At 32.1% G+C, this 23,560-nt stretch overlaps 1 protein-coding gene across 8 annotated transcripts in view; it reads left to right on the top strand.

Annotated features, from left to right (window-relative positions):
* The window catches only part of LOC130893801 (uncharacterized), a 101,129-nt gene that overhangs the window by 57,412 nt on the left and 20,157 nt on the right, over positions 1–23,560 (top strand). For 7 of the 8 annotated variants that reach the window (XM_057800203.1, XM_057800238.1, XM_057800229.1 and 4 more), the window contains 2 exons: positions 21,874–22,277; positions 22,350–22,667. In XM_057800203.1, coding sequence (XP_057656186.1) covers positions 21,874–22,277; positions 22,350–22,667 — 722 coding nt within the window. Of the gene's footprint in view, positions 1–12,463; positions 12,542–21,873; positions 22,278–22,349; positions 22,668–23,560 lie in introns of those variants that run through there. The other variant, XM_057800254.1, reaches the window with a different exon arrangement.

Below are 23,560 nucleotides of genomic sequence, written 5' to 3'. Positions count from 1 at the left end.
TTTAGTGAATTTAGTAAATATTCCACAATTTGCCAGTAGAGAAATTTGATCAGCAAATCTTTATTACTTTGTATTATCTCAGAAGTAGTTTTGGCTTATACTTGGAGCGACGTGTGGTACAACTTATTATTGCAACAACAGTATCATCACGTGCTCGAATTAATATCAGATCCTGTTTCATATTAATGATAATTTTTTTTGAAATCTTCAAAAAAATAACAGATGAAAATCATAATGGTACACAAATATTGAATTTGCCATTTGCGTCAATCTTTTCCCTCTTTATTTTTGGAAACATCCTGCGTTTTGCACGAGAATACTCCCGTTTTCATTCAAGGACAGATAATTTTTTATTGTTGAAACAAGACCTACATCACGTACAGAATCTATTACGACACATATTTAAGCTCATGAAATAAGAATGCGATAGCGTTGTTGATAAACTTCACATAGTGATTTTCATCAAACCATCAGTGATCCGAAGTGCTAGAAAAGTATTTTGAACAATATGCATCACCGCTTCATAGAGAATAAATTGAAGGGATCATAAGGGAGACTGATAGTGCCTACGATCACGTTTTAGGTTTTTTTCCACAACCTAAAGGAAGAAAAATTATATGTTGGTGTATCAGAAATAACTTTCAAGCCCATAAAATAGAATGGAAGGGAGGCTGCTGGTCCTAACATCACTGTTAAGGGCGTTACCTATCCTGGCACACCTGGGTTGTATGAACGCCTGGTAAAAAATCGCCTATATATGGCGAGTTGCATGAGGATGGAATAATCCAATAAATAAAGCGTAAACTACCCTTTATAAAAGTAGTTCGTAGACCATCAAATAATGTCTTATCAACAAATTTGGTAGCCATTTCGTCTCGAAATCAACTCATGATCCATTGAGTAGTATAGTTAAATCATCGCCTCTATATCTATCTTAACCAGAAACCTATCACACAAATTTCATTCTTTGGTTTAAACGCAAATGAATAATAATAAATTTTATTTATGGACAAATTGCATTCAAATTTCCAAATAGTTTTAATTATTCTGGCGGGATAAAATTTAACGCCGACTAGGATGCCCTGACATGAAGTATGTGACAGGGAATGTCAGAGTGAGTTGTTTATAGCATTACAATAAATTTACTAAATCGCGAAGAAAAAAAAGAACTTGTGTTAATTGTTGAAGAAAATTACAAAACACATAGAGAACCCGTAAATATTTTCACAATAGACATCCGTAAAGAAACATTAGGCATTAGATAGTTACCAAAATTTTAAATAAATTTAAGGCTAGTGGAAATACGAGGATATATTGAAAAATTCTTAGCCTACCATAGAACCAAACGCAATTTCAATGTCAAAATATTTTATTACTCAACATATTCTCTTATTAATTGGATACATTTATTACAGCGAACCTTCAACGTCTTTAGACCTTTCAAAAAAATGTTTCTTCTTGCCCTGCAAACTAGACCTCCACAGCTTTTCTTACTTCTTCGTTGGAAGAAAATAACAGAACACCTGTGGATAGCTTTCAGCGTCCTCTCTCTTAATATTTTTCCTGTAGAGTGGTCAGTAATGTCGAATAGCAATTTCCAGTTATTGTTCTACCCTTATCCAAAAATCATGATTACTCCCCAAAAAACTGAAGCCAGAACTTTTCCAGCAGATTTTTGGACACGAAACTTCTTAAGTCTTGGAGAAGCAGTGTGTCGCAATTCCATCGATTGTTGCTTTGTTCCTGGATCGTAGAAATGTATCCAAGTCTCATCCGTAGTAACAATTCAGTTTAAGAAGTCTACATGGTTTTCAAATCGAGCACAGATCGAATGCGATGCTTCTACCCTTACACGCTTTTGGTCAACATTCAAACACTTGGGGATCCATTTTGCAGCAATTCTTCTCATGTTCAAATTGACGTGAACTATATGATGAACGCGTTCATATGAATCATATGAAATATTGAGTGCTTCAGAACAAATCCGTTTTAGCCCAATTCGACGGTCTAATAGAATCATGTCATGAACCTCTAGTTGACTCAACTTGTGCGAAAAATTGATTATTTAATAATGATAATAAGATGATTTAATTATGCAAATAAGAAAGTTATCTATGTTCGTGTGAATGCACGATAATACGAGTGCATTGTATCTGATCAAAATAAATGTAAAAACAGGGTAATTTAAATTCAGACATTTCTTTATGTTATCGAAGTTATTTATTATTCAGTGTAATCTTATACTGCTGTTAATGTTGTGGAAAAAATTCACCTAATGTTTTCTTAATATGTGATTAGAAGGTACAGTTAGCTTAGGCAACATAATTTTTTTATATTTACGATTGACTCTAATAGAATATATTCGATTATATACGCCGAAGGATAAACCGCCTCACTTAGTATATCACAATCTTTTAAGCCAAAAATTTGGGACCTAATCCAATATAACCAACAAGATTTATGCAAATATAAATCAACCCATGTCGGAAAAATTATAATATTGCTTCTCCTAACTTCAATTGAATGTAATCCTATATTAGTCTGGGCATGCTTTCAATGAAATGCTCGATTGAATCTTAAGGGTTTTTATTTCAAGCTGTTTATACGATACCGTGAAGCAGTGTCTAATGCATTGTGATAATATTCTAAACATGATCTATAAAAGAAGGTTTTTTCCAAATACTGCTTCGCCACATAAGGACCGGCATTATCTTTCTGGACAAGTGAATCCCACATTCATTCCCAAACTTATAAATTATACAGTGAACTTTAAGGAATAGGCAAATTAAACATCAAAGTGTACACTTTTTAATATATAAATTTATATTTTATTACTTGTATTTTCTCCAAGTGAGTGAATGTCGTTAGAATCAAAAGAAAGGAAGTTACACAAATTTTGAAATGAAACTATTCCTTCTTTTTTTTAGGAGAAGATCCAGAAATCGTAATAATTGTTCTAACAGTCAAAGCCTCGAAAATTAAAAGTAACTTGTAACAGGTGCGTTGTCATAATCAAGGTGAAAGCCGTTGGCTCATTGTTCAGATACCTTTTTCAGTACCCACTTATGAAATCATAAATTTATATTTATTCCAGATTGTCTAGTTTTTGCTATTTTGATCTATTTTTGAGGTCGACGTACGTCCCATTATTTCTATTCCGAACTGACTCATTTCCACTTTCAAATCACTTCAAGCACTTGTAAACAACTTTGAAAGTTACTATATCACTACAAAATACAATCCAAACATAATCTCACTAGAGCGACTACAATGCCAGCTTCGTACTAAGTAAATTTATTTCTATAATTTTGCCAGATTATGAAAAATTTTGTATTGTGTTTGCGATAATCTTCATATATTAAATTTCAATATACCGCCACTGTTCTTTTCATTTATTCTGCAAAGATATAACATCTTGTTGAAAAATCACAAGGTGACCAGTAGCCACAAAAAACAGCTAAGCTTGACTGACTCCCGTGGCACGGATACCTCTGATAGATATCTATCGTTTCTGAAAGTGTTTAAAATATAAGTTTTCTTGTAATACAATTACGGTTTTTATTGGATATTATCTTCTCGAGCTCAAATAAATCTTGTAAAAACGTACTATAAATTGAAGCAAGTGTTAAGCAACAATATATAGAAGAATTTTGTATTCAGAACATTAATAATTTTTTCATAACATACAGGGTCTTGTATTATCTTAAATTGTATTGATATTTTATTAAGAAAAATCTAGAAAGATGCTAGAAAGCACTCATGCTCAATTCCCCTAATCAATATTAGCCATAAGCATATTTCCATATAATTTAAGTGCGGATTTCATCACCATTTTATAGAAAGTTATATATCTCACTCTATCAGAAAGGTTAAAATTTAAGTAAGAATAAACTACTCCTTGTGGAGTAGATCATAAAATCTAAATAAACAAATCAATCAATTTAAGATCACAACTTTGCAAAAATTGTGATTTTTATTATTGAATTGCAGTTTACCTTCGATAACTTGGTTATCGAAACGCACATCCGACTGTGTAGGTTTTGGTTTACTGTTAGTTGTAGATAAATGTGTTGTATTAACACACTACTATCTTCTTCATGGTTCTTTATTATTTACTTCTTTTTTCTTTTGTTTATATGCGCCTAATTAACTACTAATCTCCACTTCTGTTTGCTTTAACCATATTTCCAAGGGCATTTCTTGGGTTTATTTCCTATACTTGAGACAATGATCGCAAAATATTTCACATCAATTGACTGATGTAAATCTTTCGTTCACTGTCCAGCTTATACTTGTTGAGGAAAATTTATCTCTCCAAATAATTCTTAAATTTCATTTATTTCTCTATAGAAATAGAAATTCTATTACAGTGATGTGGAAGAGATCTATATTACCACGAAGAAGTATCCTAAGACTGGTTCCATTTCCAAAACATTACTATTACTACATTTCAAGTAAATAGATACAAAATCTTTCCAGGCCAATGTAACGAGTTCTAAAGTAGACTTATACTAAGATATAAGGAGCTAAGCGCACTGAATTATCCGTTGATTCCCTCCTTTTATAAAGTGAAGCTGGACGATATGATTCGTGCAGTCGCTAAGCATCAACGAATAATGCTGTTAGAAACGTCGTGGATGTTAGTTCTCCAATTGAATACTCCAACACAAGTGTTTCACCATTTCTTCGAAGCAACGCGTAGTGTTCAGTAATTTTTTCCGCTCTGATTTTAAGTTGCTTGTGGGAAACAGAACGGTTTTGGTCCGGTGAAGTGAGACTGGGCCAGATTATTTGCTTTTTTGTTCCCGTGTATATCTTCATGTCCTGGCACTCAGATTAAGAGAATATTGTTTTTTTTGCACATTTCATTTAATGTTTCTGGACATTTTATTCAATATTTCTGGACATTTCACGTCCAATTAGACTTATTATTTGTGAGTTAATCGCTTGACATTCGAAGAATACTGCTATATCTCTTTCTGGTACCTCCTGTCTAAATTATAACTAGAAGTTACGTATGGAAGATATAAGGATGGGCTTTTATTAATTCGGAATATTTCGTTATTAGCTAAATTCGCATTTCTACGACTTTAGAGGCATTTATATACCATGTTATTGTATGATTTTTCATTAAATTCACTTTGTAAACCATCTATTAGAAGTTGTAGGAGAGTCATTTTTGCCACGAGTGTCTATTTTCCTGAATTTGTAATTCTTCCTTCTCTGTGTTTGCCTTTTACTATCTTGATTCTAGACGCGTTGGTATGTCTTTCTACGACAATGTGCAGTGGAGATAGCTCTATAAAGACTTCCATTGCTGCTGCTTCACAAGGCTTCATGGCACATGTAAGTCAGTTACACGTCAGTTTCGGCGCCTTGCTCAGGTGTCACCTCGTCGACTGTTGCTTCAGATTACTTAAATAAACAATTGCTCCATGCATTATTATTGGCCCTCAATCATGGTGTATATCCATCGCAGGCAGGTGCTTCATCTTCACTTCCTGTTTTGGAATTATTTCCTATTTTAGAGTTCCTTTTCCATGTGTATGAATCCACCAAGTTCAGCACTACTCTCACAATTTCTTTTTGCATGATGTCGTACAGGACACATTCATATTTGCCACTGGCGATTAGAACTATATTGTATGTATAGCCTAGATAGTGTATCCTTGCTTGATTTATTTTATTCAGTAGTTCATCGAATAATAAGGTCCACAGCAATGATGACATTATTCTTCCTTATGGGGTATATCATTTGGTGATTGAGCTATTATTTCGGATGTAGAACGGAAAGAGTTGGGATTCCAAAATAGAAAATTTACTTACTAGCTGATTAATAAGCTCATGCCATGCAAGCTAATATACAATTACTTTATTCATGTTTTTATATGTATGTATTTATTATATCTGAATGTGTTTTTATTCGCGAATACATTGTTTTTGAAAACAATTAATTATAATATAAACAACTTTGATTTAATCAATATTAAACCAGCTCTCTACTTTCATTTTGCTTAGAATCTCTAGGTCTATCTAAATTGAATAGGAAGTTACCCATTAAACTTAATCAATCACTTAACTCACGAATCTCATATGTTGGCAGGTTAATTAAGCCATAAGCAGCAAAAGCTTACTTACCTCATTTGAATTAATTTATAAATCTTTGAGACGGAACAGAAACAAAATCTTTAAATTTACTGTATTTTTAACAGTTAGTATCTTGGAATTCTAAATATTGAAGCTCTTCTCTATGAATATGATATCGAAAGTTTCAAGTACCAAGTATAAATAAAAATACATCAGAATTGATTATTGTTTTTTTGATTCTAGCAATTAATTTTGAACAGTTTTCATTTATGAGTAATAACGCAAATAAATAAAATACTATTTGACACCATAATATTCGTTATTCGATTTACATTTAATTGAAGTCACCATAAATTATTGACGATAAATATGCTACCCATATTTAACCATATTTGAAAAAACTAAATTAGTAGAACAATTCTTATGTACCTACTATAAAATTTGATACTTGATATTAAAACTTTATTTTGAAAAGGAGCGAGTACTGAGGAGTCTTGTAGTAATTATGTCGATTGTGAATTGATGGTTATTTGGAAAGACTTGGAATAGAATATTTGCCTTTGGCTCATATTTTGAATTACATTTTTTAGTACAGCAGTTATCAGTCCACACAACAGAAAAAATATGTGGATATATATACAAATTTTCAAATTACTATTGTAAAAGATATATTGGAGAGTAATGGAGACAAAATCGGAAACAGACGCTTTATAAAAGCTGTAGAATTAACCCTCCCACTTGCGATGGTGATATTTTATGTCCAGAAAGGACCAAATCCTGAGCTGCAGTACCCAGCCTTATTTGTAAAAACAGCAGCCTTCTCGGGGCAACAAAGTCTATACGATTCTCAGCTCTAAGATTGGAGTGCTATTTCTATAAGTAGCAAAGCCCTTGAAGGAGTAAGGAATATAAGCTTCCATACCTGCCAATACTACAAATTACGTTCGCACACACTGATGGATCATTGGAATTAAAGAAAATATCGTCCCTAAAAATATAGAGAAAATATCCTTTAGATGCTTCCATTTGGCCAATCTATAATGCCAAACTTTACGTCGTCTAGGTGGATCTTGAGTTTGGAGTTCTAGTTCAATCGTTGCTGTAATTAGTTTGAGGTCTGATATTCTGAGTAGTGCATGTAAAGTCTCGTTTTACAGGTCAGGGTGTGTTGTTAGAAACAGGTCTCAGAGCCTAGTTGGATCAGTCCGTGACTGTCAATTTTATCGGCAAGTTTTGAAAACAAATTCTCTTAAAGGTTATCGATAGGAGGTATGTGTAGGAAGCAAAATAATTTTGTTGTTCTTTGTGTCGTTGTTTCAAACCATATCAAATTCTGAAGGCTCAAGATTTCTTCCCGCCGCGCTGGGAAGATATGTGGTCCCTAACGAAGACAGCGAGTCCAAAGCTATACCAGAATCGGGTGTGTAAGATGTATCCAGGATATACAAGGTGAACATTGGATGTCGTTGAGTTCACCCTTGTTTCTGCTAGAGCCAGAATATGAGGTCTCTTCGACTGTAGATTTTGGTGTAAAGCATTTATATTCATATCAAGACCTCGTATATTGTGTTTAATTAGAAAATTGGCATAAGTCATTTTGAATATTATTATAAATTATTATAAACCGCATGTACAATGATTCCAAGCAAAACCTCTTTTATATAATGAATCCAGAGTAATAATAATCTGAATCGCTGAGAGGGGTAATCCAACATTACCCTGTAAAATTGAATTATGATTTATAAAATTGACGGATCTTGTTATTTTATTGGTCATTCTTGCCCTCGAAATAATTTTCACAAGAGCTTGGTAATGGGCAATTGCAACAGCACAACTAAGTAAAGGAGTTATGACATCATCGATACGAAATTTAAATCATTCTGAATGTTAGTTCCTTCATCTCTGATTAGTACAACGCTCCTAATCACGACTTTGGTAGTTATAGTAATTTTAACTTTTAGGCCAGTCCTAAAAACAACACGTTATGAACAATGTCATGAAAGCATTCCAAATTTTTTCTGTATTCAACGTTGTAGATGATATTTTTGTTCGTTTTAACATCTATTTTAAGATGTTTGAAATCTATGATTAGTGCCCCTTCTTATTTTAAAGATATAATCATCTAACAGAGTAAGTACCTTGTTATTTCATCTCTTCAGCTACTTGTTGAATCCAGCGTAAACCCTAGAAAATCTTTCGCGAATTGCTGTTATTGTACAAAGAGATCTTCATGTCAAAAGTAAGTGTGTTTGAATAAGCGAACCGGTTCGAAGAGACGTAAATCAGTAGAAGACGATCCTATAAAACAACTTACTGACGTAAATGTCGGTGTGTACGTACGGTGAACATATTTGACTGTGACATGAGTATTTTTACTCGCCAAATAATTGCTCAAATATAGTGCCAAAAGTCCTCACCCGTGAACAAAAACAAATGCGAAAAACATTCCGTAAGGATATTTTGTACCAAATTTAGAGTAACGTCAAAAGGTACCTGGTCAGGTAACCACTGAAAAATAAATCTGTATATTTGAATAAAAGCATATATGTTCAAGTTGCGGCTGATGGCAATTATCGTTTTTTTTATATCCTGTATTCTGAGGAGGACGAGGGCACGCGTTTTCTTTGAATCGTTGAAGCCCCGATGGAATCATTATATAGACAGAAGGTCGATAACAAAATTACTTAATAAGTCTCATAACTTGATTGCGACAATTTGAAAAAGGAAGGTTTCAAAACAAAAACATTTCAATATTAATTGAGTAATAATTCACAATAACTTTTATATTGTTAGAAACAAAGATTCGGTCATTCAAGCTTTGGATGGCAATGTACTGATATGATATATATATATATATATATATATATATATATATATATATATATATATATATATATATATGGTATTTCTTCAATTTAGAGTAGAAGTTAAACTAAATAACACAGACTAATCTGTAATTCCTGTAATACACATAATGTTGTAATGTTGCCACTAAATATTTGTTAATGGTTTTAGGAAAAAATTTCAATTAAATTAAAAAATTACAAAATACTTGCAAGTTCCGAAACAACCGACTTACCTGTTCGAAACAATAGAAGAACGATAAGTTGAGCCTGCTGTGAAATCCGGTGGATTATAATTTTGCCGAGAGTAACAACGGACGTTTTAAAATTCATTTAATTGAAAGAACGTGTTTCATTAGAGTGTGATTGGATGCATTAAGTCTCAATATCTTACCTATGGAGTGACATTCCTTTATATATGTGGGGTTTAGTATTTTGTAACAGGAAATACATACGTTTTATGTACTTTTACACGTTTTATTGAAACACCTAACGACAAAGAATATCTGATTGTAACTAACAGCTGAATTATAGTAGAATCCAAGTATGGAAATGGCCATCACATGCTTCTTATAATTGTTATGGTATAAAACATTGATAATATATCTTTTTGTAGTCGAATACTTCATATATACCCAGCTTTCTAATCTAATTAAATAACTTAAAATTGCTTGCAAATTCGTATTAACACAAGTTTCGTGAATGAAAGAGAAGTTTTTTAGAACATTCACATTTTGAAAATAGGTAGGTAATGATACTTTGATAATATTTATATAAAAAATAATTTATCGAAATTTATTTAATCCTATTCGAAACAATAAATCACGAATTATTTTCACAGATAAGCAATTTACGTGGGCAGAATAACTGAAAAACAAAATTATTGCTATTGCGTTTTAAAAAACTATAAACTTTTTTAGTTAGGAAAAATTTATTTTTCATTTAAATTACTCTCTTTACTGGAGAATAACTCCTCTCCAGTATTCAGTTCTGCACTTCAATTTTCGTTTCCATTGCAACTATTCGTTTTTGCAGTTTATATTTTCGTATACTTATTTCACATTTAACATAGAATCAATTTTTTATTCATTAACACAGCGTTCAAGCAATGATCTTGGCTTGTAATTTTAGCAGAAATTTTCTAAAAATAAATAAAAACTTGAGAGAACTTCACAGCTACATTCGGAAAAATACTGATTAATAGAATGAGTTTATATATAGTATAAATAATACATCCTATATTTTATTGTTAATAAATAACATCTTCTATTACTACTTATTTGGTTATCGAAAAGTTAATAATGTATGAAATTAAAACCGACCAAGACAATTATCAAAACATTTGGCCCTAACTACATTAATATAAAGTTTTATATTTTGACATAAAAAATTAAATGATTTTTGAAACGTGCTATACATTGAAAATATCCAATTAAATATGATTTACACCTACCTTGATGCGTTTGTTAAAAAAATAAGAAATAATTCATATTCACCATTTGATTATCATCATTCATAACTTCAAGTAAAGTAATAGTACAATGACTAAAATTTATCTATTCTACCAAGGTGGGTAATTCCTTTCATATACGGGCTCTGTAGGAGTGAATATATCACTTTTACTTATTCAATAATGAGCCATGTACATTATTGTTAATTTTTCATATCATTATGAGGTAATATCATCACGGAATAATTAAAATATTATGGGAGTTTTCATAAATCGTGATACTTACATGGTTTAATTGAGTTTCACTTCATTAAAATAAAATTCAAACCCATTCTATTAGATCTATAGCTATATTTTCTATACATTATTTTAATCTGTTTAATTTTTGTGGAGTGGATCGCCCTAGCAGATTTATTTGAACTTTAATGATCCCATTGATTCGTTAAAAAATATTGCCCAACTTCACTTACACTTTTTTGCAGTTTGCCCGTATCTTTCTCATATTTATTACTTGTAGTAGTATATAATGTGGGTCTACCCACTAAGATTATCAATATTATTATCAATAACCAAACAATAAGTTACCAATCTATCTATCTAAATTAAATCTATTTATCTATTTATCAGTAACATTTTATTTATTCATTGTTTTTTAAGTAGAATGCTTATATCTATCTTTTATATGAACGTTTTTTCGTTACTAAGTATTTTTGTTAGTGCATATATTTCAAATTTTGATGGATAATATCTATAAAGAGAAAGATTCTATATAATTCTGCGATATTTCGAAAAATATTCATAAAAAAATTTTGTAACGTTATTTAAGTCATTATCAAAAAGTTTGATATAATCCAAAAATATAACATTGTGTTTTTATAAGGAAATTAGGTTTTAGGACATTTAATAATTAAAATTCCATTAGATCCAATTATATGATTGGAAATACCACTGGGTGCTTGTTGAACAGAATTGCTTCATAATGTGGTTATATCAGTTAAGAACCTACTAACAAACCCATGCATAAGATTTTTGTGAGAAGTGTCACTTTACATAGTGTGGGTCGTACCTGAAGAATAATGTTCAGGAAATATTCAAATATCTTATAGATGTTAATCAAAATATGAATCGGAAATAACATTGTAATAGGTGCGTAGTTCAAATACAAAGAGTAACAGGTCCGAAACGTTGATTTGTCGCTATGAAGATCTTCAATATAATTTTTCAATATCGTGATGTATTCAAGATCATATTTAAAAGCTGCGATTTCAAGATTCTATTTCTGCGTCTCTTGTATTCGCTTGATACTAAATTATTTAAGATAATTTACGAATACCAAATTGTCTGTGACTATTCAACGTACTTTTAAGACCACTTAGGTTAGTTCAATGTTTTCATTTTGTGGTATTAAATGATCACTAGACTCTAGTAAAAAGAAGAGTAGAAGAAAAGAACATTATCGACTTTTATTCCTATGGAAAGTAATACTGTTATTTTTTAATTTTGTCCAATTTATTCGTAATTATTTTCATGAACTTTCTATTATCCTGTATACTTTTTGATTTTGGATGGAACAGTTATTAGTCAATAGTAAAATTATCTTTATAAGTTTCCCTCTTATGTTTACGTTCATTATTTCTAAATTTCATTAATCTATCATTTGTTCTAAAGAGGCAACATTCTAAATTAAAATCAACAAAATTGCATAAGAATTATTTCGGCTATCTATCAACGATCAAATTACCTTTGATTTCACACTTTTCCAATTCAAAAGTAAATTACGAATAAGCTGGTAAGTTATTCTTCGTTCCCCCATTAGTTGTCATTTGTTTATATTTCGGACTTTTCTAGTGTTTCGAATTAATTATAACAGCAGAGCGTATCAAGTGGGAAGGAAAATTAACCAGTAATTAATAACACGGCAACTTTTGAAAGTATGAACTTAATTTTCATTGAATCCTTGATTTCTGATAATTACACCGTCGTCTGTTACAGTATGTAATAAATTTCTATATAAAGTGCAGTAATATTAAGAGTTGGAGTCCGGCTCTGGCAACCGTAACGTTAACAGTGAAAGTGTCAGTTCCTATAAAAATAACTCATTAATTTATAAAACTATGGATAGAAACTTTTAGAAGTATTCTAAACTCAAAGACATATTACTGTAAGTACGATAGAATCTCATACATTCATACCAAAACAGTGAATTTGTTACACACAGTGCTATCAGTTTTACACCGGTTTGGAAGAAGAATTCGCAAAAAAAAACCAACTCTTATCAACTTGATATGAAGTGGCCTGTGCCAAAACAGGTCCGTACTCTCGAATCAAAGCAGGAATATTTCTAAAATTAATTATGTCAAATAAAAATGCTGGGACTTTTGGCTACAGAAGCTCTCAGAATACAAACCCTACAAAAACATACACATCTGCACTTAGTTAACCACAATTTCCTACAAAACATCAAGCAATCGTTTTTCCAGCTGTTGATAACCTGCAAATTCAAGACTACCTGATATCACTTGGAGAACTAATCGGTCCAAAAAATATACTATTCACATCGAGGCTATCAAACAATAGAATATGCATGTACCTCGCAAATGAAGATACTGTAGAACGCTTCATGACCTTTCATAAAGGACTGATCATTATCAACAACACTCTGATCCAAGCACGAAAGCTTATAATACCTTCCGAAAGATTAATACTCTCAAATGTATGCACCGCCATACCACACTCAGCTCTAATCGATGAACTTAACAAAATAGGTCTCAATACACTCTCACCAATGTCTTTCCTCAAAATTAGCTCCACAATTCCGGAATATAACCACATCTACAGCTTCAGAAGACAAATCTCCATTTCACCATACACAATCCAAATACCCGATTGTCTAATGATCACAGAAGAGAACACCAGCTACAGAATTTATCTATCCCAAGACCGTCTACTATGTTTTACATGCAAAAAACCAGGTCATACTGCAGCAAATTATAAGAACTCCCAATAACAAACTTACTGTTATTACCCATAAGAGAAAGGAAAATGATGAGATAATGATACAGTTCGATGAAAATGAACCCATTAATTTATCCATTACCACCCAAGAATATGATGAAGCTCTTTCAAGCCTGAAAGAAACGTCACGAGGACCAGATGATATACCAGTTGTCTTCTTGAAACATCTCCCCTTAATTGCTCACGAATACATCCTTAACCTGTTCAATACCATTTGGCTGCAGCATTACTTTCCTGAAAAGTGACATGAATCCATAATCATTTCTATACTACAACCACAAACCATTAGAACCCATCCTGAATGTTATAGACCTATATTTCGCACATGTGCTTTGTGCAAACTAATGGAAAAGATTATAAACAACAGATTTCTCTGGACTTTGAAAAACGAAACCTTATTATACCGGAACAAAGCGGATTTAGACAACATAGATCAGCCCTGGATAAGATAATAGACTTGGAAAGTGAAATCAACGAAGTATTTGCCCTAAAAAACAGCTGTTTAGCTATTTTCTTTGACATTAACAGAGCTTTTGATATTGCAAGGCATGATTATATCATAAAAAAATTATACGAATTCAACATACACGGTCACTGCATGGTTTTTATCAAAAACTTCCTGAGAAATCGAACATTCAAAGTAAAAACCAACGGCACCACCTCCGAAAAAACATATTTCAATAATGATATACCCCAAGGATCAATCATAAGTCCCACACTCTTTATAATCACAATCAAGGACATCCTGAAAAAGTTACCAGTAAAAGCTCGACTATACGCAGATGACTTGATTGTTTACTGTGAAGTGAAAAATATTAAAAACCTCTTCTCACAAAGTAAGGTTTTTATCCATAACTTAGAACTGCGGTCACAAAAAACTGGTTTTACTTTTTCAACTACAAAGACTCGCTACATTCTTTTCTCGAGACAAAAGAACATACCAAACGTACCGGTATTGAAACTTTATAATGAAGACATAAAAATGGAAATATCAATAAAATTTCTCGGTATACTATTCGACCACACACTAAGCTGGAACTATCATATTAGAAATCTTCTCCTAGCTTGCAACAAGCGATTAAACTTACTGAAAATACTAACGAACAAAGAATAGGATGCAAACATTACTAACATTGTACTGAACACTTATTCGATCAAAACTAGATTATGGAGCAATTGTATATTCAACAGCTAACAAATCGCTTCTGAAAAAAATCGACAGCTTTCACAACCTAACCTTACGTTTGATAACAGGTGCATTCAAAACAACACCAGTGGAAAGTCTGTACTGCGAATCAGGGGAACCATCCTTGGGAGACATAAGTATATATTTGAGCCTTACATATGCAGCCAAACTAAAATCCAATCCTTCCTATCCGACCCTCCAAAACTGCTTCTCCAAGAAATTCCCAAATCTTTTTTAAAATAAACCCAGAACCCCCAAACCTTTCTATGTTAGAATTCGATCATATCTAAGCGATTTAAATTTCTTCCTTCCTGAATGCCTTCCTAACGAATCTTCTCAGACTCCACCATGGACAATAGAAAGCACCAAATTCATTACCCAGCTCACCTCTTTCGACACACACCACACCAACCATACGCTAATCGAAGGACACTTAAATAACATACTCGATGAGTACATATTAAATTTAATAGTCATACCAACTGACAGTAGTAATATCACAGTTATAATGGAGAGACAGCAATATTTAGATTTATCCAGAAAACTAATTAATGTAAAATATATCATATAAAGAACTAATGATCCGACTCTCAAAATAACTAATAATCATATTAACTTGTTGAAAAAAGTTATTACCAAAAAACACATTGACAAAAATTCATGAACCTACTTTATCAGCTAGACCAATCATATATCAATCAACGCTCCAATTGGATCTTAGTCTTAGTATTATACTATATCAATGAATATAATATGAAATATATCATATGTGTTATTACCACAGAACTTTGATCGCTTAGTTAGACGTAATATCAATTTTTAGTAATGTTCACTTAAATGTATCACAACAGTCCTACAACACAAATGGAGTGATATAAGTAAGCATTGTAAACTTAGTAAAGAGTCAAAGAATTAATATCATTCATTTTTAATAATATATATTTTTCATATAATAATAAAAGTTACCAACAAATCTTTGATGGGCTCTTATCTTAGAGGATTATGTAATGGATTATATTTTGAACCTTGTTACAGCTGTTTTGCCATTCAAACAATTCTTCATCATAAAATAATACATCGTTTTATCCGTTCTAAATGATGAAATCGATAATTTACTATTTTGTTTCAATAGTTTCAATTCCCATATACAATTTATAATAGAAATGAAACTAAAATCATTAAACACGAAGATCATAAAATTTCAATCGACTGGTAGAGAAAACCAATATCTGGAAGATATGTCCAATATTATTTCTATCACCTAAGTTCAATTAAATCAAATTAAAAACAGAGTCTTTGAAATTTATAATCCAATATTTTAAGGACAAAGCAAAAAATACCATACAAACTTTTTTATGGAAACTCATTTCCCTCACATCTTTTAAAACGAATTCTATATAATACATCTAACAGTGTATTTTACTTTAGACGTGGTTTACCGTCTAATACTAATTCTACCAATACTATCTGAATTGAGTAACGTAGCTTATGGAACTCCTTGTTTAAATTGTGATAAAAAATACATTGGTCAATCAAGAAGTGACTCATCAATCGAATAACCTCTCACAAAATTGATAACAAATTATACTCTCGTTCCTCGTATGGTGAACACTTTTTCTATGTAATTTATTCTATGGATTATGAATAAACATATATTACTCCAAGTGATTAGTGTATCAATAGAAAAAAAATTGATTTAAATAATATCAGTGTAATCTATGCATATCTTTTACAATATGAAAAACAAACTCTATAAAAAAAGTCAATATCATCAGCAACTGTCTAACCTCACCTAACCTATAAAAAATTGAACTCTCTTTATAACGACCTCGCCCAATCTAACCTAAAAAATTTAATGTCATTCGTAATCTAACCTAAAAAACTTCGACATCATTGAATTGGAGTAGGTATCCAGTAGAGTAGTCCATTTTGATTGATCGCGACGTCATATTAAAATTTACATTGGTTGATTGTGAAGAAGTTGATTAAAGATTTTACTTAGAAATTCCTTAATATTACTGTAACCATTACTGTATATTTATCACCACAAAAACGTACTAAAATATTCGACTTTCTCTCGTATTCACTTTTGTTCTCGTGCATTCAAATTGAAGCTAATTATATCACCACGCTGACTATTGCGCTAGTTAGATTGAATGAATACTTTTGCCACGATACTACCAGTGTTATTAGATTATTGTATATTCAATTTTTTTGTTAACAAATCATATGCAAAGTTATATTGATTATCTTATAACATGCTCTCTACAATTTTTTGTTTAATATAAATTGATTAATTGTTACCATGTTTTTTGACCACTGATTTTACCTAGCGATTAACTGTTCTTTATTTCTACGAATTACAGGCTTCATCTCTATTTTAAATGATATTTAACAACAATAAAATTGGTTGGCGGTTTTTCAAGATATTTACTTTTCAATTGAAGCACAGAAGTATAACCAAAAATAAATCCATTGGAAAAAAATATAGAAATCTTTCTGAATAACGCATAAAAACCTACCTCTTTTTTAATCAAACGTACCTACGTTATTTTAGTCTCCATCAATGCATATTTATTAGAACTAATCTCAATGTAACTTTTATTGTCTGCTTAAAAAACCTGAATTTTCTAATGTAATGTAAAAAACCTTTTCAGGGATTCCAACTCACTTTAACGTATTTTATCACTATTGCGATTACAATATCATTACTTTTTCCAAAAATTTATATTTTTTTTGTTTTGAGATTAGATTTTGTGGGTATATATTTGAGTACGGATCTGTGATGAAACTCTTTACCGTAAAGATATAAATTGTAAGTAATTTGTTTCCGCCCAGATTTCTTATGATCTGTACAAATTTCACCTATTCTTCATCTACCGCTTACATTATTAGAGAAAGGAAGTAAACTTTAATTTTTTCGTTAACACAACGATGTTCGGTACTACAGGAGGAGTATTTGTATCTCGTGATTCTAGAATGATGATACGTATGTTTACTCACACTCGATTTTGCTTCTATGCGTGAAATAGAAAAGTCGTTATTCTGCAATGCAACAATGCAAGGCAATACTTTGCAAAACGAACCTTGGAAAAAATTCATGAATTGCGGTGGTAAGTTCTACATCAGGCACCTTGCTCGATATCGCATCCTTGGATTTCCATTCATTTCTATCGCTAAAACATTTTTTTAATGCCAGAATTTTTGGAATTTTGGTTTAAGCAATCTCGAGATATTTTACTTAAAAACCAATTTATTTTTGTCGGTCCAGTATATAGCAAAATGTTATTGATAACAAAGAAATGTGGTAGTAGAAACTTTTGATTCATTATTATGTGAAACATAATTATAGTCATGATAATATCTGTGAAAACAAGAATTCAGGGTAAACCAATGTAGGTAGGTATTTTTTAATTGTGCCTCTCCTTTTACAACCGTTAAACCATGAGAGATGAGTGTTCATAAATAATTAGATGCTGGATTTCGCCTACGTCAATTATTTCATATGAAAACATACTTGTTAATTCATATATTTAAGTATATTATTAGATTGATTTGGGAGAGTCTATTCTTATTTACATAATCATCATGGATATTACATCTTGGATTATATGCTCTTACGTTACGAAACCTCTTTTATATTTTTATTATAATCATTAACACTGAAGTGTTAATTTATGTTCAGCAAAATTACTTTAATGCTTTTCTACTCAATATGTGTGGTTGTTATAAAATTTACTTTATTTTCAGTATTAAAGATGGGTAGTTTAAGTCAATCATTATTTTGTTTAACTGGAGGTTTTATTCATAATTTGCACAAACCTGACATTCCCCTTCGACCGATTGTTTCAAGTATTCAAACTCCTCTCACCTCATTATCGAATTATTTGAAAAAAAATTTATGTCAAAACAATACTATATCAAAAACTGTTGTTAGATCAAGAAGAAATTCCAAGGAGTAGACAGATTGAGGCCTTGCAATCAACCAAAAAAAGGGGTGATCCGTTGCGTGAAGTAGGAAGGTTGAGACCAAGGAATCGAATCACTTCTCAATAATGAACGTATAACCATCCTGTCTCCACCCTTCTCTTGATAATGGCTCCATGGTGGGAGACGAAACGTCGAGAAATTTCAAAACCCGTGAAACTGTTGTTCGTATATATAAGTAGACATTGACTGACTTGTCCGATTTGCTGATTTACTTATCCATCAGCACCAGCGAACATGATGGATATTTGGGGAACCAGGCATTCATTGATGGCCTGCGAGACCATGATTTGCAGAGGACGCTTCGATTAATCCATCCGAAAATCTTAGTATATGCCCTGACTGTTGCTCTCGAATACGATGCAGCCACGAAGGTTCTAGAATATAACGGGAATACAATTTGTATGGTTGGATGTATAGTTAACAAGAAGCCGAGAGAGAGAGCAACGTCCAGTCACAGGGAAAAAAAGAACGAGTCGTCTATAACGGGTCAGTATCGAATCAGGATCAGAAACCTATCTCCTTCTACTGTGGCCACCAAAAATTCAACATCTTGTCAGGAGGGTCGTATACACTAGACTGAGCCCGTAGCAATAAAGCCGAATCGAATGAAGCCGTAGTTTAAAGAACTACAGTGGTCACCCACAAGGATCAAAGAAGATCAAAAGAATGACCCCACCTAAAAAAGGATTCGGCAATGGGAGCAAGAAAGAAAGAAGTGTCAATATTTTCACCGGCACTAAAAACATAATGGGCTCAGTGGGAATCCCTTGAGGGCCCTTTTGACAAGAATGATGATGGTTCCGAGAAGAGAAGACAGTTAGTCATTCCAAAAACGAGAGGTACCGGCAAAGCTAGATATGGAGTCACTACAGAACAACAATAAGATTTGTTCACTCTGTCGGAAAATTATTCGCTGGCTTGCAACATCCCAGCCCATATCAAGAACGCACGAGGAGTAACAACCGTCTCCCGGAAGAAGTTTGGTCAATTAGAAAAACTTTAAGAGCAGATTCCAGTCCCCGGCAAGACGCTGAAAATCAAACACGATTCGCGGAACATCTTTTACCTGGTAATCAAAAATAAATTTCAAGATTCCAAGCGTTCGCGACTATGTGAGCCAACGTGAAGAAAATGACTCTGACCAAGATAGCAGGTAACCAGTTGGATTGACGAGTCGTTAAGAACATGGTAGAAGTGATATTCCAGGATACTAAGGTGCACATATTAATTTGCGACTATCCACCCCATCCTCAGTACTCAGTGAAGACGGTAACCTGTTATTTATATTTGACAGGAAAGTGCAGGAATGGGTCCAGTTGCCGAATTAAACATCCAGTCCCGGCTATCCATTAGTTCCAGGAGGAACTTCCATCTATGGAAGGGGTGATATTACGAACAAGCTCGCGAAATAGGTCCTTTGTGCCGGCCCTGTCCAGCTACAATGAAATTTTAAAATTCGCGGCGCCTTTCATCTGTTTTTTTATAAATGGCGAACGCGCTTTTTATGAACTTTTTATTATAGAAGGCGGTTTATTATAGTATTTCTTTTAAATAATTTCTAGGAAAATCTATTTATTTATTTATTGTTTTTCTGTTCTGGAACTTCGTAGAATTCTATTTGTGGTATATAAATAAGTTTATGTAGTGCAGTTAGTAAGTTTTAAGTAAACAGTCGTAGTGAAAAGAACGAATTAGTAAAAGTATATATATATATATATATATATATATATATATATATATATATATATATATATATATATAAAGTTTAAAACGAATCTGGTGCAGTAAAATATTTATCCAAATCATCGTGCAGAAAACTTACAACTGAAGACAAATCTAATCAAAGTAGATACACATTTGTGAAGTAGAAAAATTATGAATTTTAGAAAACATGACTTGCGATTTTTAAAACTTTGCAATACATTTTGCAACATTCCCGACTGCTGGCAAGTTTTGTTTTATAAACGATGCTTTTTAAGTGACCCTACAGGAAATATTCTAAAGGATTCATGTCGGGTGATCGGATAAAACCATCCATCCATCTTGTGGGAAACACATTATTTAGGTATTGCCTCACCACACACGCATAGCGAGGTGGGGCTCTATCTATCTTGTTCTGGCCAAATATTGTCGTTTGGGATATAGTTATTGTCTGAAAATTTCTAATAATGAAGTTTTTTTTTAAATTTAATTGAAAATACTTACTTGGAAAATTCCGTCCACTTCTGGTGATTTGAACGGTTGAAAGATGTTTAAACCCCATTTTATTCGTTACTTGTTTTGCAATCACTTCAAACCGGTTTCTTCAGTGCCATGGTTGTGTTGACTTTGCCGTTTGCCAAGACCTTGTGAAGAGGTACAGTCAATATCCTTACAGAATTTTCTGAAGCGTTGTCGCTTTTCTAATTTCTTTATTGTAGTTATAAGTTGCCAGTCTCCGGAACACTTTACTCTGTCGAAGAAGTACCGTGTTTAGATTCTTAGCGTGGACAGATTATCATTCCACCAGGGAACTTGTATGGGGCAACTCGATTTGTACGCATCAAGTACGGCCTCATCTACTTCTTTGAGATCCTACTCTAGTTTCAGTTGGTGTCTAGCCTTTCTTGTCTGGATGTGCATAAAATTATGTTGTAGATTGATGTTGTATGTTCTAATCGATTTTTCTTAGATTACTGCTGAGTTCTGGCTCAGTAGGATCAGTCTCTAATCTGGTTATTAGATACTTTCCAGTATTTTATAGGTTCTATTAGGTTCGATGTAATCAATGTTAAGTCTAAAACTTCTTCTCTTACTTTTGTTACAAATGATGGTGCCTGTAAAGTAAATTATATTCTAAGAGTTGCTCAGCTCTGCTATTGATGTCTTTGCTTTTCCAAAAAGTGTTGTGAGCACAACAATAGAGTCTTTGCATTTCTGGTAGCGGTGCAGGCCAGTTCCCATCGAAGTAGCGGTAGACTATGATGATTTCTTGACATTTTTTCTCGTTTTCGAATCCCCTCTTCATTCAGTTTTATCCCGATTGAAAAGATTTCCAGAGCACCGCGACCCCTATTTTTATATAGGTATGAATAGGATTTAGTTATAGATTGTTCATTAATGTGTTGGTCTTAAACCTAATAAGGTTTAAATTTATTCTTCTCAACTTTTCTTTGTTTATTTTCGTAAATTTATCTTCTGTACGCATTATTTTTTTTTTGTATTCCTATGATGTATATTTAACCGACCCCATCATGCTAATCCGAAAATTATATAATAAAGTTTGGAGCATTCTCTCTAATGTATTATGTTTTTCTTTTCAGAATGAGGTTTCAAACAGCACGAACGGAATGACATATAATTCCCCGTTTATTTCTAACAACCAAAAACAGTTCAGATTAGACATTATAAATTGTAACTTGCCAGAAGATACCTCGCATTTCACGATCTCTGACAAAAAGTCTCCTAAACTAGCAACTTATTATTTCAAACACGAAGACACTGACTCCAGTATGGAAAAAAGTGAGCACAATTATTCTTTATGCGAACCAGATACTGAAAATGAAACTAAGGGCAATAATAGAGAAACAAACCACCATTTCGAAGACATACCTAATTGTTTTAAAGATAAGAAAGAAACAGAAAAAAAAGAAGAATTTAGTCACATGACGCCAGAAATTAAAGTAGCGCGGAGAAATATTAACAAACCCACACATAGTAATCGAGGGTATGTTATTATCTTGTTATTGTTTGTTGTGTATTTTAATTGTAGTTTACAATTTAACTTGTTGTTTCATAGTCTTCCAAGACCCAAATCGCTTTCCGAGGATACCATACGAGTACTGGTCCAAAAAGCAGAAGAATTAGTTAGCACAGATAAACGACATAAACTAACGAAAGTAAATAAATGGTTGAAATTAGAAAAACCAGATGACAGTTGCGACGCCAGCGGCGAAGATGACGAAAAAGAATCTCAAACTTCAGATGATCTCGATGCTAGTACTGCCACATTACGAGGGGGTGATTATTCTTTGACCGACTTAACAGTTACCAGTAATGGAAGTAGACAGTGGTTGGGATCAATTTCAAGATTTAACGATGTTGTTTCTACACCTGGGTAACCTTTTATATCTTATTAACGAATATTTTTGTTTAAAACATCAGATTATATAATTTATATTTCAGTAGTATGTAGTATATTGTTTTTAAATGAATCAAGTCCTACAACAATTTACAAAAAACCAAGTGTTACATATATAGTTGACCACATTTATCAATTTCAATTAATATATAATATAGGTAAATATTAGGCAACCTCGGTATATCAATGTGTGATTCTGTTATTTACTCAGTTGTCACAATATATATATATATATATATATATATATATATATATATATATATATATATATATATATATATGTATATATATATATATATAGTATATATATTTATATATACTAAATAAACATGAACATGAAACATAAATGTGAAATGTACTTTCGTGCATTTATTTAATTAGAAGTAACAAAAAAAATTGAATTCATGATACAGAGGCGTAATCGCAGAAACATTTTGCTGCTTCTGGAAAAAAATTTCCTGGGTGGGAGAAATAGAAGAGGTTCTTAAATAGGAGAAAATTGTATTAAAAATACCTTCAGACCTATAAAACGGAAGATGAAGATAAGAAAAGCAGTGATAATTAAAAGATGAGAAGAGGTAAAACACTTTGGATAGTGAAAGTTTTGGACAGAAGAAAATATCAAAGAAAAGTATAATAGGGAAAGTGAAAGCAATGAAAGAATAAAATAAGTTGAAGTAGCAACATCAAAATAGATGTGGAAAATTGTCAAAGAAACATGAGTAGGTACCGAGAAAATGGGAAATAATTAATTAATACCTATATAAAACAGGAATAAACTCAGAGCAAAAATTATGTGGCAATACATTTGGCACAAAGAACTCGCAAGTATATATATGGATTGTGTAGAAATAGCTGAGACACCCATT

Source organism: Diorhabda carinulata, chromosome 1 (assembly GCF_026250575.1).
Source record: "Diorhabda carinulata isolate Delta chromosome 1, icDioCari1.1, whole genome shotgun sequence".
In the NCBI taxonomy this organism is placed as follows: Eukaryota; Metazoa; Arthropoda; class Insecta; order Coleoptera; family Chrysomelidae; genus Diorhabda; species Diorhabda carinulata.
The sequence above is the reverse complement of the archived record's forward strand: the minus strand, read 5'-3'. Positions and strand labels throughout refer to the sequence as shown.